The 17178-nt window shown below is 48.0% G+C and overlaps 1 protein-coding gene across 1 annotated transcript in view; it reads right to left on the bottom strand.

Annotated features, from left to right (window-relative positions):
- Positions 1-3151: 3151 nt before the first annotated feature.
- LOC146175200 (uncharacterized) overlaps positions 3152-17178 on the bottom strand; it is a 164520-nt gene continuing 150493 nt past the window's right edge. Inside the window, exon 14 of the mRNA XM_084584642.1 lies at positions 3152-3279. Within this exon, the coding sequence (XP_084440768.1) occupies positions 3167-3279 (113 nt within the window). The 3' untranslated portion in view covers positions 3152-3166. The remainder of the gene's footprint in view (positions 3280-17178) is intronic.

The following is a 17178-nucleotide window of genomic DNA, read 5'->3' as shown; positions in this document are numbered from 1 at the left end:
CCATGTCCTCCTCTGAGACACTCAAGGCTTCGGCCCACGAACCTGATTGGAGCACATCGCTCGCTGCAATACTGACAGCCGACAGAGAACCGGACGCACCAGAGATCGGCGCCACAGAAGGCTCTCTGTTACCCTCCAACGACGAAGGAGAATCAATGGCGAAGGAGGATAGGCGAGCATCCACTGGCAGTATCTTCCCCATTGATTCCACAGGAGGCATATCCAGACGTCCTTCAATGACAGGTGGTTCTTGGGCAGCAAGCGCAGCACTCTGAGTGGCACTCACAGGCGGGCCCGGGTCCGGCGGTTTTGGCTCTGGAGACGCTGGTTCTTGATGGCCAGTCACTGCAGATTCTTCTGAGTTGGTGTGAAGTGCAGAAGGCTTCTGGTCCCCATCAATTTGAGGTTCACGACCTAACTCACCAGTTACATCAACAACCTCTGACGCATCCATGATATGTTCGGACGCCACGTCATCTTCTCGTGACCACTGGCCTTGACGCAGTCTATCGGCATAACTTAATACACAGTTCTCCACAGTATGGCCAAAGCGCCGGCACTGGGTGCATCGCGGCGTTCGGCACTGACGCCGTACATGACCTACCCGGCTGCATCGAAGGCACAGTGGAGGTCTCCCTGAGATAAGCACTAATGCCTGCACCCCATAAGCATTAAGAGTGTGGGGAATTGTACTTGCTGACACTCCGTCCTTGAGCGTGAGGGAGATTTCACGGTTCGCCGTTTCCATGTGCTCCATCCCTGGGCACCGCCACTTTTCACGCTCCACAGATTGAATCGTTCCATAAGGCTCGAAAGCTTCCACAATCCTCCGGTGCTCCATATAGCGGGGAAGCCAAAGGAGCTTAACCTTGACGTTCTTTGTATCCGGGTCGAACACCATGCACCGAAGTCCTTTCACAGGGAACTCTGCTTTGTTAATTAGCTTCTGCTTTGAAGAACTACTCTCGCAGGTAACCATCCACACGTGGCTCATTTGGTACTGACCAATGCACAAAATTTCCCGGAGGTCCAAAATCTGTGCAAGTGCGTCTCGAAAGTCAGGTGCTCGGTACGGGCGACCCTTAAGGTCGGCATGCAGGAAAACGGTATTAAGGACAACATTACCGGTGGGCAGGCGTGGAAGGACAACTTTGTACGTTTCGGTAGTGTCCTGAGGAGTCGAAAGACCACGGCCAACGGCCGATGCGCTGTTTCCAGCAAGCAACATTTTCAGGCTCAGCCGCCCAGAACGCCCCTCTTCTTCTTCCTCCACGAGTTCGACGCTTGAAAGCGGTACAAAAGCGCTTCTAGTGAATGCGGTGTTGCCTTAGAAACGTGCCGTAGAACGTTATACTGCGGTGTATATCGGTAATTATGAGCATGCTACTTACAGAAGCCGCAGTTACACGAGTAGCGAAGTACGTTTCCGCTACATTTCTTCTGCGCTCTGCGCACATGCAGAGCCATCTTGCGGCCAACAGAAGAATCCCTCCTCGCAATGTGCGGCGCTGCCCCGACACGTGGCGCGCCACTCGCCCCTGACGTTTCGCCGTGCGCCCTCACGGGTTGTAGAATCAAGCGTCTTTCCTTTCTTTAGATCACTATCTTCGCTCACCCGCTTCTCCCCTTCGGGCCGCGCGGGTACCGGTGCGAGGATGCCCCAATACCCTTGCGTTTAATACGTTTCCTCGACGAGGTGCAATAACGCTATCGCGTTCCACTCTTGAAGGTGAAACTTAAGCGTCCTCCAAATTTTTATCTGTTGTAGGCCGTCATTGCACCCGCCACCGCTTCGGTGGTGGACGACGGCTGTTGTTGCCGCGCGCGTCTTTCTTTCCCTCTTTCTTTTCTTTCTTCTCTATTTTCCCATCAGTCTGCACGAGGCAGCGGAGGCTTAGCTACAAAGACAGTAGCAGGCCCGTGCATACTCTTTTCCTTCTTCCTACAGCCGCAACAACACGAACCCGACCTCAGCGGCTGCGTTTCGATGGAGGCGAAACGAAGAGACCTCCGTGTGCTGTGCGATGTCAGCGCACGTTAAAGATCCCCAGGTGGTCGAAATTACTCCTTAGCCCTCCACTACGGCTCCTCTTTCTCTCTTTCCATTTTCACTCCCACCTCTCTCCCTTCTCTTACGGCGCGGTCCAGGTGTCCACAGAAAACAAGTGAGACAGTTACCGCGCCTTTCCCTTCCTAAAAACAATCTCTTCTGTCTGCACGAGGCAGCGGAGGTGGCTCAGCTACAGAGCCAGTAGCAGGCCCATGCATTTTCTTTTCCTTCTTCCTACAGCCACAACAACGATCGTAAAATCCACTTAGTCTTGGTACCCGCCAACGCGGGGAATTCGGGGAACGAAAGGTTCAACCGACTAGCCCGAGGTCTAACAAACCGGGCAAGCGGCTCCGCGGATCCAGAGGCTTTGGCGCCGGCCCCCTTGACTTTTGCCGAAATCATCAACCTACACAGAGAGACGAGATGACGCTTCCCGCTTCCCCATTCTGACCTTGACAGAGCGCAAGCCACCATGCTGCGTAAACGTCAAACAAATTCAGCTATTCGAGATTGGCACTGACTACGGACGGGGACTACGACCCCATTTGCCCCAATTGTGACTGTGCAGTAACGGCCACATTGGCACACGCCCTTTGGGGATGTAGGGGAAGACCACCCCCTCGTACTTTACTTCCAGCTCCCTCCGAGGAGAACGGGGACTAACTTCTTACGCGCTCAGACAAGAAGGCGCAGCTGGCGCTTGTCTCGTGGGCCCAGAGCACCGCCCCCCCCCCCCCCCCCCTGGGGGCCACGCCAGGCCGACATGCCTTAATTATTACTCTTTGGCATTAAAAGTTGTTCCTCTCTCCCTCTCTCTCTCTTCTACAGCCACAACACCCGTGGTGGTGGTGGTAAAAACTTTATTCAGTGAAGGCCAAAAAAAAAAAATATACGTTGCCGCCGTCCCGTTGGTGGCCTAGTAGTCGGGCGTCTTACCACTGCACCATCCCGGCGGGGCTCCTACAGCCACAACCCCCTTGTGACCAAGAGCTCTTCAATACTATCAGTTGCAAGGAGGAGGAGGAGGAAAAAACTTTATTAAACGAGCGAGTTTGGACCCTTCAAGGGCCCAGGGCCACCGCACGGCCTTCACATTACGTGCATGTGCCCAGGTCACGTAGGGCCATGGCACTGGCACCCCAGTCCACACAGCGAAGTTGTATGTCCAGGTCCTGCGACGTAAGGAGGGCCTCCCATTCTTCCCATGATCCGATGGCGGGCTGTCCCTGCGGGGGAGGATCGACAGGGCAGCTGAAAAGAATGTGGTCCAACGTGGCGTGCAACTCTCCACAGAGAGTGCACTCAGGGGAGACGGGTCGGTAGTAGGATAGGCGTTGAGGGGTGAGAAGCGTTTGGGTTTGAAGACGCCTCCAGAGGATTTGTTGGGAGTGAGACAGGTGGGAGTGGGGAGGAGGGTAGAGTCGACGGGCAAGGCGTGCTTGCTGTGGAGCTCAGAAAATGTATGTGCCCGCTCCCTCGAGAAATCCCGGCATGGGTCACCATTTGCCCGGCTAATAAGTCCTCGGGCTATGTTATCGGCGGCCTCATTTCCAGGATTGCCAGAGTGAGCCGGCACCCATATAAGCTCAATACGCCTGTCAGAATTCAGGGTGCACATTCTCAATATTTGCCCCGCGGGAGGATGGACGCGTCCGCGGGCAAAGTTATGTATGGCTGTTTTGCAAAACCTCCCATAGGGCTCATGTATCAAAAACTGGCGGTTTTGATTCGTCAAAATTCGGGTGTACACGAATGGTGGCGGCGCCCGCGGCCATTAAAGGAAACTTCGTCTAAATTGTAAACTTTCAGGTTGCTGATAATTGCATACCTACAGTGGAAAATAAACTTAAGACTTGCAGTAGCAAAACTTCTTAAAGATAACATCCATACAGTTAATTAAGATGGAAAAGAAGAGAGAAAAATGCCATCTCTAAAAGGCAATTGCAAAAAGGTTTTAACCGCTCCCAGAAGGTGGGACATAACCATAAGCACCCAAACAATTCATACAAAATTCGGTCCCTTTTTAAAACGGAGTTTCGCAACTAGTATTATCCAAAAGCTCTGGTGTGACAGACACTGCCCCTTTCCTTTCACAACCAATGTATAATTTTATTAACAAGCAAAGAAACTCCGGGAAGTTTGCTATAGTGATCACAAGATTCGGTTCGTAAACGCTACAGCGTGAAAAAAAAAAAACATTTTCCGAGATCACTGCAGAATCTGCACTGGAGACATGCGTAAGCCTGAGCGTTGCTGTGTTGTCCGCGAGATGCGTCTGCGGGATTCCGCGAGTGAAAGATACCATGACTTTCGTTTTCATGTTTCCAGAGAAAAGAAAGAAAGAAAAAAAGAATAGGCCGATATCCCCGTTTTCACTTCCTGCAGTAATTGGAATTATTCTGTGTTTCACTCGAGTCATCTTAGACAACTTTTTCACCTAAGCAAGGACCTTCCATGAGGCTCACTCTGGCGCGGTAATTGTGTCGGCAGTGTGTTTACCTTGCTACGGTGGGGGTTAGGCAGCTGGGCCTCTTACCAGTGAAGCATATATAGCATGCCCGCCCAGCATGAATTACACGGCCGGTCATCTAACTCTGCAGACGCCTCTGCTGGTGGATCTACCTGGCTGCACCGATGGACTTCTACCACCCGGGCCACTACCCGAGCTTCATCGGGCCACTACTGCTTCTCAATTACCTGAGCTGCGGGTTCTCTCGGGTGACGTACTGGAGCTTTATGGACTTCCCGGTACTAAGCATCATTCTCCTGCAGACAAGCTGAATCCCTTCAACGGCTTGAAGACGGCTGTTTTGCAAAGGTTATGACCCTCTACGAGGGAATAATCGACACAATATTCAAACATGTGCACACAAATGTACAGGCTACTGTTCGCGCTGTCACGGCTATAAATGAAATATATCGCCACTTTACGCCTAGTCCTTGGCCAGTTTAAGTGAACGAGACGGTGAGGTTGATACTGTGAAGGCCTCGGCTGCCTAGCAGCGAATGCCGATCGCGGAGACTGTAAAGATTTGTGTTTTCAACGCAATAAACCAGCGGCTTCCCGTTCGTTTTCAGACGTAGTTTCCGGGAGAGAAAAATTAAAGAGCTCTGCAGAATCTGCATTGGACTAACGCGAAAGCACGGATGCTGCTGCTGTTGCTTCTGGTTGCTTGTAGCGGCTTCTAGCTGCTTAATTCACTTCTTGTTTACTCATTTTGTCTTTGGTACTTTCAAATTGTGCGCCAATTTCTTCATACGCCCTTTTTCGACTCTATTTCGGGTTGCGTAACGTCACATCCTCTACATGCCATTAATGTACTTCGTGTTTATTCATTTTAGTCTTTGGTACATTCAAATTGCGCGCCAATCCCTTCCTATACGCTTTTTCGACCCTACTTCCCGTTGCGTGGTGTCACCTCCCGACGTCATCCTAATTGACTGCCTTAACTACTTTACTTTCAAATTGCCCGCCAATCCCCTCACATGCCCTTTTTTGGCTCGACTTCAAGTTGCGTGACGTCACATTTTTGATGTCACTCTAATTGACTGATTTAATTAACTATTGTAGTATTTGATGCATTCAAATGTGGCACCAAGCCATTCGCTAATGAGACCTTTTTCGCCTTTACTTTTTCATTTTTGTCTCTAATTATATACCTCATTAACATAGTGGCATAATTATTTTTCCCTCACAACATAACATCACCCTCTATTGATTGATACCACTCATTAACCTCTACGACTTCGCAATTACTCACAACTGCTGCGGACACTATTTTGCACATTGGCCCTTTTCCTATGCCCTTTTCCGACTCTACTTCGGAAGGGAAAATGTTTGGGCGTGTTGGTTCATCGTCAACTCAGCGAACTTCGGTCTACTTCGGACTATCCCACCTTCCGGGTCTAACCCCGAAGAGCGGGATAGTTACTCTGTTGGACAAATAAAAGTTCTCTGTCTCTCTCTCTACTTCGGTTGCTCGACGTCACACCATCTACGTCACATTAATTCACTTCTTGTTTATTCATTTCAGTCTTTGGTACTTTCAAATTACGCGCCACTTCCTTCCTATGCTCTTTTTCGGCTCTACTTCCGTTTGCGTGACGTCGCATCATTGACGTTACCTTATCTGTTTTAATTAAATATTTTAGTATTTGATATATTCAACTGTGGCGGCAAGCTATTGGCTAATGAGACCATTTTCGCCTTTACTTTTTCATTTTTTGCCTCTAATTATTTACCTAACTTATTGGCCTAATTATTTTTTCGCAAACATTACATCACCCTCAATCGATTGACACCACTCATTAACCTCTACCACTTCTCAACAACTCACAACTGCTGCGGACGCGATTTTGCGTGTTTTGCCTCGAATAATTGCCTAATTAGTTTATTAATTTAATTATTATTTGACACAACATCAAACAACATTACGTCATCCTCTATTGATTGACACCACTCATTAACCTCTACCACTTCTGAATTACTCACAACTGCAGCAGACAACTTGCACATTTTTTGCCTGTAAATAATTACCTAATTACCTTTTTGGCCTAAATATTCTTTCTGTAGCAACATTACGTCAGCTTCTATCGATTGACACTAATAATTACCTCTAATTACTTACTCGCAACTGCTGCGGACACGATTTTGCAGACGCGGCCTGCGGACACGGTCTGCGGACAGAAATCTGTGAACATAGCGAAGTAAAGCTTTCGCGTTAATATAATAATTCAGATGCCGCCAGCTGACTCCGTCTACTGCTCCTGCTGACTCTGTTGACAACTTGTCCTCCATGATCCCCAGTCCTGATCATGTCAGGTTTTTAGCACCTGTTCAGCCCTCTGACTATACAGCCCATTCCGTGGACGCCGTCCTCAAGGCTAACATCACTACTGAGGCTGAGGGCATCGGAGCAGTCCCGTTGCAGCGCACTCGGCGTGGCATCACATTAATTTACAAGGACCGCTCAGACCTCGACCGTATTAGGGAGGCGGTCAGCCGCATCGAGGTGACTCGTGCTTCGATCACCGTCGGGTTTCTCAGGAGAGACATCCTCATGTGAAATTTATTGGAGTGGACGCGGACGTTTCCACTGAGGAACTGATTGGTGCCCTAAACCGCCGAAACCCATTGCTGCAGCTATGCGCTACCACCTGTCAAGTACGTGTTCCCTACAAAGAAAGAGGCGGCACTCATGCACACATTATTGAAGTGGATCCTGCTGCGTTTCGCCACGAGATGGTAGCCAGAAGTGTCATTTTTGGCTGGCCGTCAGTCGCAGTCCTCAAGGATCTACACGTTCCCCTCTGTAGACATTGTTCTGGTTATGGAGGCGGGTTGAGTCGCTGCCCGCACGCTAAAGATCCCTCAAAAGCCGTCTGCACGCGTTGTGCTGGGCCCCATCGCGTCACACCCTGCAGCATACGAGCGCGGGACACCGCAGTTTGTTGCGCGGCATGTCGTCAAGCCGGGCGAACTTTGAGTCATCCTGCCGGCAGTTAACATATCCTACTTTAAAGAAAAAAATCGCCCGTATTCGAGCCGGAAAAAATTATGGCAGCACACCTTAATAAAAAAATACATTCCAGATGCACACCATCGGCTACTACCCTGCTTGTATGCAGGTGAATTCCAGAGGCTTTCGCCACAAAAGAAGCAGCCTGCAGCAATTCTTAGATACCCGCGAATGCAAACCCGACCTGATCGCCCTTCAAGAAACCGCACACTATCGCTAACAGGATATTAAATATTCATGTCACCAGCATCGGATTGTTACGAAGCAGCACTCGTAGCCACTTAGTCACCAGGAATCTGACCGTGATTGACCACTCGATGCACTCCCACATTTCGCACGTCTTGCTCGAGCTTTTACCTCTGGAAAGAAATCAGGCAAGCGTCTTCGTTTTGAACGTCTACAGTCCAAAAAAGGCAAGATGACCGTATTTTAAGAGCCCTTTCAACTCTAAAGCTCCTCAGGCCACGTCAGAACTCACTCCTTATAGTGGACGACTTCAACTTGTCTCATCCTTCGTGGGGCCAAATGAACGAAACTTCTGTCTTAAGCTGGCTCTGGCTATTGCCCGCCACCAATTGACTCTTCTTACTGAAATCGACCATCCTACTCGACAGGGAAAAAGCGTGAACCGGGATACAAGCCAAGATCTGGCGATATTTCGAGCGCACTACTCGTGCATGTGGGCCAACCTGGAGGTGAATTTATGCAACGACCATTTCATCATTGAGACGACCATGCATGGGGGCCGGGTGCGTGAGCGTAAGCTGCATCTCACAGACTGGGACATCTACCGACAACAAAGACTAGCTTCGAATGATGGCGAACGGCTTTCACCGGCTTAATGGGTACTAAAACTGCAGACGGACATAAAGAAGGTCAGGCCCGTATTGCAGGCCACAGATAAAGGTCCTGAGATCACCCCGCACCTCATCCACCACTAGGAGGCTCGAAGAGGGCTTACCCAAAGGCCTGAACAGCGACACAATCGCAAGTTACGCAAGCGTATAGGTGAAGTCACTATTTCGGCAGAGCACTAAGCGGATGAGCTGAAGAGTTCCAATTTACACAGTCTGCGCCAGGCTGCAGGGAACATTTGGCACAGCCACAACGTGATCGCTCCTCTGCGGCCTCATTGAGCCGTCTAAAATGAGAGAGAGACCATTTTAACCGCTGGTAGCCAAGCTCCTGCATATGGAAGCAAAGAACACCACCACACTGTTGCGAGCCTTGGAGGCGCACTGCCACTTTAGTTTCGATGCCTGGGCGCCGCCATCTTCATTCTATTGTGACGCCCCGTATGAGCCAAACAGGGAAAGTGCGCACCGAGTGCGTGCGCCGTTGGTGCAGCGGTAGCTGCAGCGTTCAACAGCTACTGCGGCCTGTTCGTGGAAGCTGTCCGGCATCGCGGGACTGTTTTGTGTTTTGGTTTAGCACGACAGCAGGCAATACCATCCGTTCCGCATGATGGAAGCTACAGGGAGCAACAGTAGCGACCGGGCCGACTACGAGAAACTGCGCTTCCGCAGCCAGAACTATTAGGGATGAGTGTCAGAATTAACTAAGAGGATTCCTCTGTTTGAAATTATATTTCACAATTGTAATGATAAATGTAGGCTGAAACGCCCAGCGAATGAACAGTACAGACAGCTACCGAACGCAAGATTTACTGCGAGAAATGTTTTCAATTAATTGCCTCAGTGAGTTACAGTGAAATGCGACCCATTGAATCTGCTGTATTTTTCCTCAAACGCCTATTCGATATTGCGCTGTCTTCATATCGCATTAAAGGATTTGTGGCTTGTTATGCACGGGCAGCGTTCACCACGGTTACACCACTATCCGCTGCCAACACGAATCAAGCTTGGCGGACGTTGGTGCCTATAGCGCCCCAGCCCCCGAGTGCGAAAAGCATACGATCGAGCTTGCTCGCTTCAACTGCTTACATTTTATGCTAAATCACTTTTGAAGAAAAGCACGTTAAGCAAGCTTTGTCTAGATTACAATCCGACGACGTTTTTCTTCATCCTTTGAGTACGTCTGACGGCGGCGCAACAACGCTGCCCCGTACCGTAGTTGCCACATCCTTCGCGCGGTGTGTTGTTGAGCTGAACATCGAAAAAGGTGCAAGAGCAGATGCCGCAAGCTTACCAAAGTGGTGCCGCCCGCTTGCACGGTGGACGACGGCGCTCACGCCGTACCCTATCTCTAGTCGCTAGGCCTAAACTGCTAAGCAAAAAAGGCACATTGGATGGCACTTTTGATTTGCTCTCCGCTAGAGTAAATGGTCTCTCATAAAACTACCTTACTACCAATCCCATTGACTTATGTGATAAAAGAAATATATGCTTAGTTTCTGTGACGAATCAGTATACAGCACGGGGCCAGCGAGCAAACAGGCGCGCGATGAGATGCGCCGTACCGGCGTCTGTGAGCAGAAACTTTCTTTCATTATAGTTATCGCCCCTACCAACAACGCCGCATGGGTGAGCGGTCCTCAAGGAAGATTTGTTTTTGGCAGTCGGCTTATTATTTAGGATTTCCACGCTCTTCTGACGCTGAGGCAAGGTATCCACCGTATCGCTGGCGCGGGGCTTGCGAAAGGCACAGCCGGCATGGCGCTTACGGTGGTGGAGCAAGTGAAACAGTTATTCCATTCGAGAGTCCGCGGTTGATACGAAGTCTATTTGGTTTGCACGAAAGTTTCAGGGGATTTAAATCAGAATCAAGAAAAAAATTTATGAAGCAAAAACATATCAAGCCGCACTCGGACTGTCGTTGTATGCTTTCCACTCTCGGCAGTTATTTTTCGATTACATTTATTATGTGCAGTCCAAGAGCACGTATTGCTGTCCCGATGATGCTACTCCAAGGAAGGGCACTAATAAAGAGATTGAAGTCTTAAACTTCAAAATACTGAGAAGCAAGGCTGCTATGCCATGCATGAAGCATGCGAATGCACACCCCACCCTGGACTGGCAACAGTGAGCAGACGCAGGGAACCTGATTAGAGAGTGTTTTCCTCCTCTCCGGCTTGCTTTCGGTAAAACGAATTATAGGGACTATCCCCATCGGGACTAACGTTCCCTCCACGACGACAACATCACTGAATCAGAAGTTCGTGCGGTGCTCGCGAGCCTGAGCACCATAGCACCTGGGGCGGATGGTACTACATACATGATGCTCGAGAACCTGGACGAAAGCTCCATAACCGCACTGGCCGAATATTACAATGAAGTGTAGAGTATCGGCATACTCTCACAAGTATGGCGCCACGCTGACATCAGCCTAATTCCTAAACCAGGCAAGGCAATTTCTCTCCAGAATCTTCGACCGATATCTCAGACGTGCGTTGAAAAGCTAATGGAACATGTCTTGCTCAATAGGCTCCACCCACACTCGGAAACGAACATATTCTTCCTTGACACCATGTTCAGGTTCAGGCCGCATCCCTTGACCCAAGACGTGCATCTGCAGCTCAAGAGGAAGTGATCAATAAACCAGCAAAATCCAGACCTGTGCTGTACTGGCATTAGACTTCAAAGGGACATTTGATAATGTATCACCTGATGCAATCCTGGCCGGTCAAGAAATGTCCCATTGTGGCGAGCTCACTTATAATTATGAGAGAGCCTCCCTGTCGGATCAAACCCTGGGCATCGGAGATGTGCGATCTGGACCAATTCATCTTAGCGGTCGAGGCACCCTACAGAGTATGATGCTGTGCCTACTTTGCTTATGTAGCGATGGCTGAAATTCCTCAGTTGCTCTCTAGAATTCCTAATGTGCGCCATACCATCTACACCGGTGCCATTACGTTAGGGTTGACGCAAGGCTCCGACGGGCACATCCAAGATAGCCTCGAAGAAGCTATAGAGGTCACACAGCACTACACGACCGAAAGCGGGCTGACATACGCGCCTCAGAAGTCGGAGCTCCTTGTCATTCGCGCACGCTCGAGGACCCCAGTAGTCCTCCCAGAAATAGACCCCGCACTCCAAGGAACTCCCATCCCCACAGTGGACAGATTAAGAGTGGTGGGCCTGCACCTGCAGTCTAATGGCCGAGTGACGTTTACCATACAGCTGCTCCAGAGGCAGTTAGCGCAGGTGGCGCACTTAATCCGCCGTATTTCCAACATATGAGGGGGGCTCAAGGAAAGTGACACGATGCGAATCGTACATGCTCTGTTAATCAGCATTGTGTGATTTCATGCACCCTATCAATGGCTGAATCGAAGTGATCTGAATCGCCTGAATGTCCTCTTGAGATTGATAGTCAAGATAGCCATCGGACTGCCTCCGTACAATTCGACACAGCGCCTGCTCCAGCTCGGCCTACACAACACGGCGAAAGAGCTTATCAAAGCCCAAAGGACAGGCCATCTTACGCGTCTTTGAGAAACGAGAGCGAGTCGGGGCGTTCTGCGCCCATTAGGCTACCCTGAGCAGGCCACTCCGTTGCAGCAGAGGTGTCATGCCATCCCGCCCAAATTCGTAGCTAAAATCAGGGTAGCGCTAGTTCCAAAAGAATATGCACCCTGAGCTCCACATTGGCCATAGGACAGCAAGAGTCAAGACCCTCCTACGCCAATGCAGCCGTGAAAAAAATCTACTATATGGCGACGCTCCAAAATATCCATCTGAACGAGGCGCTATGGGCCTAGCGCTCGCAGATACCAAAGTCTTAGTTAAAATTACGGCCTCCGTTCGGGGTATCAGCTCAAATACGACGGCTGAACAGTCCGCCATAGCCGTAGCACTCGCACACAGTATAGAACATATATGAAAGAATGCAACAAAATCGATTATCGGAGGATGACTGCATTTAGTGGCAATACCTCATTGTAATGGCTAAAACATGTTCATTCCTGGTTACATGTTTCACAAGTAAATACTATTTTTTCGCGATCGTTCCGGCTTGACACGGTTTAGTATTTATGTGTAAGCATTTGTAGTCAAATTATACATGATGTCAAAGCGAAATGTATGCTCGCGAGCATCTACGTGACCATCATTAAAAAGTCCTTGGATTAGTGAAACATTAAAAAACATTAATATAGCTGCTCCATGATACACGTGCAGCCCTTCGGCAATCATTTCTTGCAAGCTGCTTAGCACGACTTAAGGCAGAAGCTATGGGAAGTCATGGCTGAACCCTTTGCACAGCTGAAAGCTTCTACAAAAGCTGGCGAAAGTTGCAAGGTTGAGTTAACATCCAAACTAGAGTCCATCTCCGGCGCAGCGGCACACTTGTCGTATACCCACCTAAGATACACTACCCGTACTAATGAGATACCCGTATCATTGACGGTAGCAACGTTGCTCAAATACGTCGTAATCATGGCGTCAATTGCCGACTCCACACCCAAGGCGACAGCAGCCCTTCGCAGGAAGTCAGCGGGGGTGGTGTCTGAGAAGCTCTTGTCTGAAGCATTCCAGGTGAGTCTTGATGTTCCTCCGTAATGTGTCCCGCCATGGACGCTCCAGAAGGTAAGACTACATTTCGGCTGCCATATCCATTATCATTACAGGAATGCAAGAGCACCTGCCTTGATTGGCTTTTGGCCAAGGAGAGCATATACGTTCGTCGGCACGTAGATCACAGTGTTGCGTCTCACAATACCAGGAAGAAGGAGGGTGTCGGAGCTGGGAATCTTGCGCGACACCTTTACTTTTCTAACTTCGAAAACGTATTAACATGCCGCCAAGAGCTTCGCGGCGAACGTCTTCGACAAGGAAGGAACGCGGATATCCGAGGCGGTGAGTTCCTCTGAAAGCACCAACTGCAGCTTGTAAAGTTCCTGAGTGATATCTTTCTTGGACGTCCCACGAAGTATTGGATGTCTTGAGGCTTGGTCGAGGACATTGAGGTCTCCCTATCACTGAGGTTTTTTCGAATTCTGGTAAGCATCCTGATTCCGTATGGTCACAGTCCCTACAATGAATGCCCAGATGGCGCGAATTTTGAACGGTTACACTGTATTTGTGCTCTTTCAATCTCTCGTTTAGGCAACGACCCGTCTGACCAATGTACTTTTTGCCGCAAGACAGAGGAATGGAATAAATAACCGACTTTGAACACTGAACGAAGGGCTGCTGGTGGCGAGTGGTGCAAATGTTCCTTACTTTTTAACGTTTATTTACACGATTGCAGAGACATGCTAAACGCTCAAGGGCACTGAAAACTACTTCTACGCCAACTTTTTTTCCAATTTTTCTCAGGTTGTGGGAAATTTGGTGCTTTTATGGCAGAACAACCAAATTTTTTCTGCGCATCTGTTGTCTTTCAGCTAAAGGTCTTTTTGACTTATTCAGCATACCCTCAGCAACAGAGGCCAACAGCTTAGGAGGGTAGCCTGCTTGTTCTAATCTGGCTGTCTGCCTTAAGAAGCTTTTTTCAATGCAGTGATTGCAAGATTTTGTCAATGCGTTTTTTAAAACAGCTTGAACAATATTCCTTTTTACAAGCTTAGAGTGAGCTGAGTCAAACGGAAGGATCGGCTTATTGCCCCTGGGTTTGTATGACCAACATATATGATCTGTCTTAAATTCGAGAATGAGTTCAAGGAATTGTAACACATCTTTTTCGGGCCGCTCATGGGTTAAAACTAAGGGTGCCAGGCACTGTGAAAACAAATCTAAGGCTGCTTCTACTTCCAGATTAAACACTTCATGACTGCAATCAAAGAGCACCAGAAAATCATCAACAAACCGGAAGACCTTAAGGATCTTCGTTCCTTCCAGGCGTCTATTAATAGCATTGTCAAATTTAGCTAGATACAGGTTTCTTAAAACCGGCGCTATGACAGATCCAATGCAGATACCTTGTTTCTGCAGAAACACAAGGTCATTCCGCGCGGCGAAAGTTGATTGAAGGTACGCTGATAAAAGATCCAAGAAACCTACTACAGGAATGCCACATTCATTTTGAAAGGCAACCGCGCCATAATTATCTATGCATTCACTAATACATCTGAGAAGGTCATCATGGGGAATGGAATAATAAAGATCCTTGACGTCTACCGAGAAACCTAGAATTGTTTTTTTCTGCTGTGTTTTCAAATAGTCAACAACATCGCCCGAATTTTTTACCAAGAACAGGTCTAAAAGAGGTAGATTCTTAAGATGTTTTTGCAGAAACTCTCCTACACACTTTTGCCAAGTTCCTGTTTCTGACACGATAACACGGAGAGGAACACCTGGTTTATGCGTCTTTGATGTAAAAAACATTTCTAGGCTAAGTTTTTTACTACCCTTAATAGAATTGCAAAGTTGTTGCAGGTTTAGTTTTTTGCACATTTTCTTCACTTCATTTTTGGCCTTCAAAACAGACTCACCACAGCGCACGTCAAAGGAAGATTGGATAGCTTCCGAAGCCTTCGATAAGTATACCTGACGAGTTAAAACGCTGAATCCACCTTCTTTGTCTGCCGTCAGCAAAATAAAATCCTGTTCTTTCAAAAAATCCACAGTTCTTTTCAAAGGGAACTTTCTGATCGCACCTTCGCAGCGGTTAAGCATGTCTACTCCCTCCGAAATGCACCGGTCTGCTTCATCACTTGGAGCACGCCTAGAAACTTGCCTCAGCGATGTCAGAAGTTCTGCCGGTGACAGTTTTGGTTCAATGGCCAACATCGGGCCTCGGCTGAGCAGTCCTCGCACGTCATCAGGTAGGGATACTCCTTCGCCTACGTGTATGGGGTTCCTGCACACCACCTTCTTCTTGGGTACCAATGTTCGCAGCTGCGAAAGAACCTGAAGCCATAGAAATTCTATGGTCCTGTTGATGATGTTGTTGATGTTTCGCCACTTGTTCCTTGAGGTGCCGGAAGGCTGTTTTGGAAGCAGAAGGCGGAGGTAGTCTCTGTCAAGACGAGCCTGGTGTTGCCATTCGGCTCTCAAGATCTTGCATACTCGAAGGCCATGGCTTGGTGACGGGGTTCCATTGCCGAACAGACGTAAGATTTCAGGCGGCAGAAATTTGTGGCGCATGCAAAAGCCTATCATCCTTGCCTTGCATGATGCCGTGGCTAATAAGGCAACCTCTTGCAACGGATCAACAGAGAACGTGTTACAATTCCTTGAACTCAGTCTCGAATTTAAGACAGATCATATATGTTGGTCATACAAACCAAGGGGCAATAAGCCCATCCTTCCGTTTGACTCAGCTCACTCTAAGCTTGTAAAAAGGAATATTGTTCAAGCTGTTTTAAAAAACGCATTGACAAAATCTTGCAATCACTGCATTGAAAAAAGCTTCTTAAGGCAGACAGCCAGATTAGAACAAGCAGGCTACCCTCCTAAGCTGTTGGCCTCTGTTGCTGAGGGTATGCTGAATAAGTCAAAAAGACCTTTAGCTGAAAGACAACAGATGCGCAGAAAAAATTTGGTTGTTCTGCCATACAAGCACCAAATTTCCCACAACCTGAGAAAAATTGGAAAAAAAGTTGGTGTGGAAGTAGTTTTCAGTGCCCCTGAGCGTTTAGCACGTCTCTGCAATCGTGTAAATAAACCTAAAAAAGTAAGGAACATTTGCACCACTCGCAACTAGCAGCCCTTTGTTCAATGTTCAAAGTCGGTTATTTATTCCATTCCTCTGTCTTGCGGCAAAAAGTACATTGGTCAGACGGGTCGTTGCCTAAACGAGAGATTGAAAGAACACAAATACAGTGTAACCGTTCAAAATTCGCGCCATCTGGGCATTCATTGTAGGGACTGTGACCATACGGAATCAGGATGCTTACCAGAATTCGAAAAAACCTCAGTGATAGGGAGACATGTCGATAAGCTAACGCGTGAGATTATGGAAGCTACCAGCATAAAAAGGATGAATGATCAGTGCGTAAGCATGCCTTCAATTCTACTGTCAGAAAAAGAAGTAGCCTTTCTCTCAAGTGAGTACAGATTTTAACAGAGTTCGAAAAACTTTCACCTCTTTTTGGTTGTGTTTTTAGTTGTTTATCATTGTCAATCATTTCTTGCCGTGTTTTTGTTGAGCTTTTATCCTGTTATCGTCATGCTCACAGTCCTGCCAATGTTTTTATTTCTAGCGTTAAAAATTACTAGTTTATCATTGTCAATCATTTTTTGCCGTGTTTTTGTTGGGCTTTTATCCTGTTATCGTCGTGCTCACAGTCCTGTCAATGTTTTTATTTCTAGCATTCAAAATTACTTGTTTACCTCTTTTCAATGCGATTAGTACCATGTTCACATTCTTGTTTGTAGAAACATTGTCGTGTTTGCGCTTTTAAATGTTCATCTCTTTTTTCTGGTTATCAGCACTGGAGATAACTTTCATGTAGCAAATTATTTATCAGAGCTTATCCCTCTTAACATTTTAGCTGTCTCTGGCCAATTCTTTCTTCAAGAAAGGTATTTTAGCAGGGTTTTTCCCCCTGAATTGATCACGTGTTATGATGGGCACCGCATAAATACGCGTCACTTTCTTTCTTTTCAAATAAAAGTTGTCAGTTCAGCGCTCCGTCCTGTCTACCTTCGTTTTCTTGTGTTGCGTCTTGTTCCGCGCTGTGTTCCCAAAAAAACGTAACGTTTGGATGTAAAGACCAGATAAGGTGCTCCAATATTGATGCCCATTCTTGCACGGACA

The sequence above is a fragment of the Amblyomma maculatum genome, chromosome 11 (assembly GCF_055883805.1).
Source record: "Amblyomma maculatum isolate TAMU_Amacu chromosome 11, ASM5588380v1, whole genome shotgun sequence".
Taxonomy (NCBI): domain Eukaryota; kingdom Metazoa; phylum Arthropoda; class Arachnida; order Ixodida; family Ixodidae; genus Amblyomma; species Amblyomma maculatum.
Note: the sequence above shows the minus strand (reverse complement) of the source record. Positions and strands in the feature narration are given on the sequence as shown.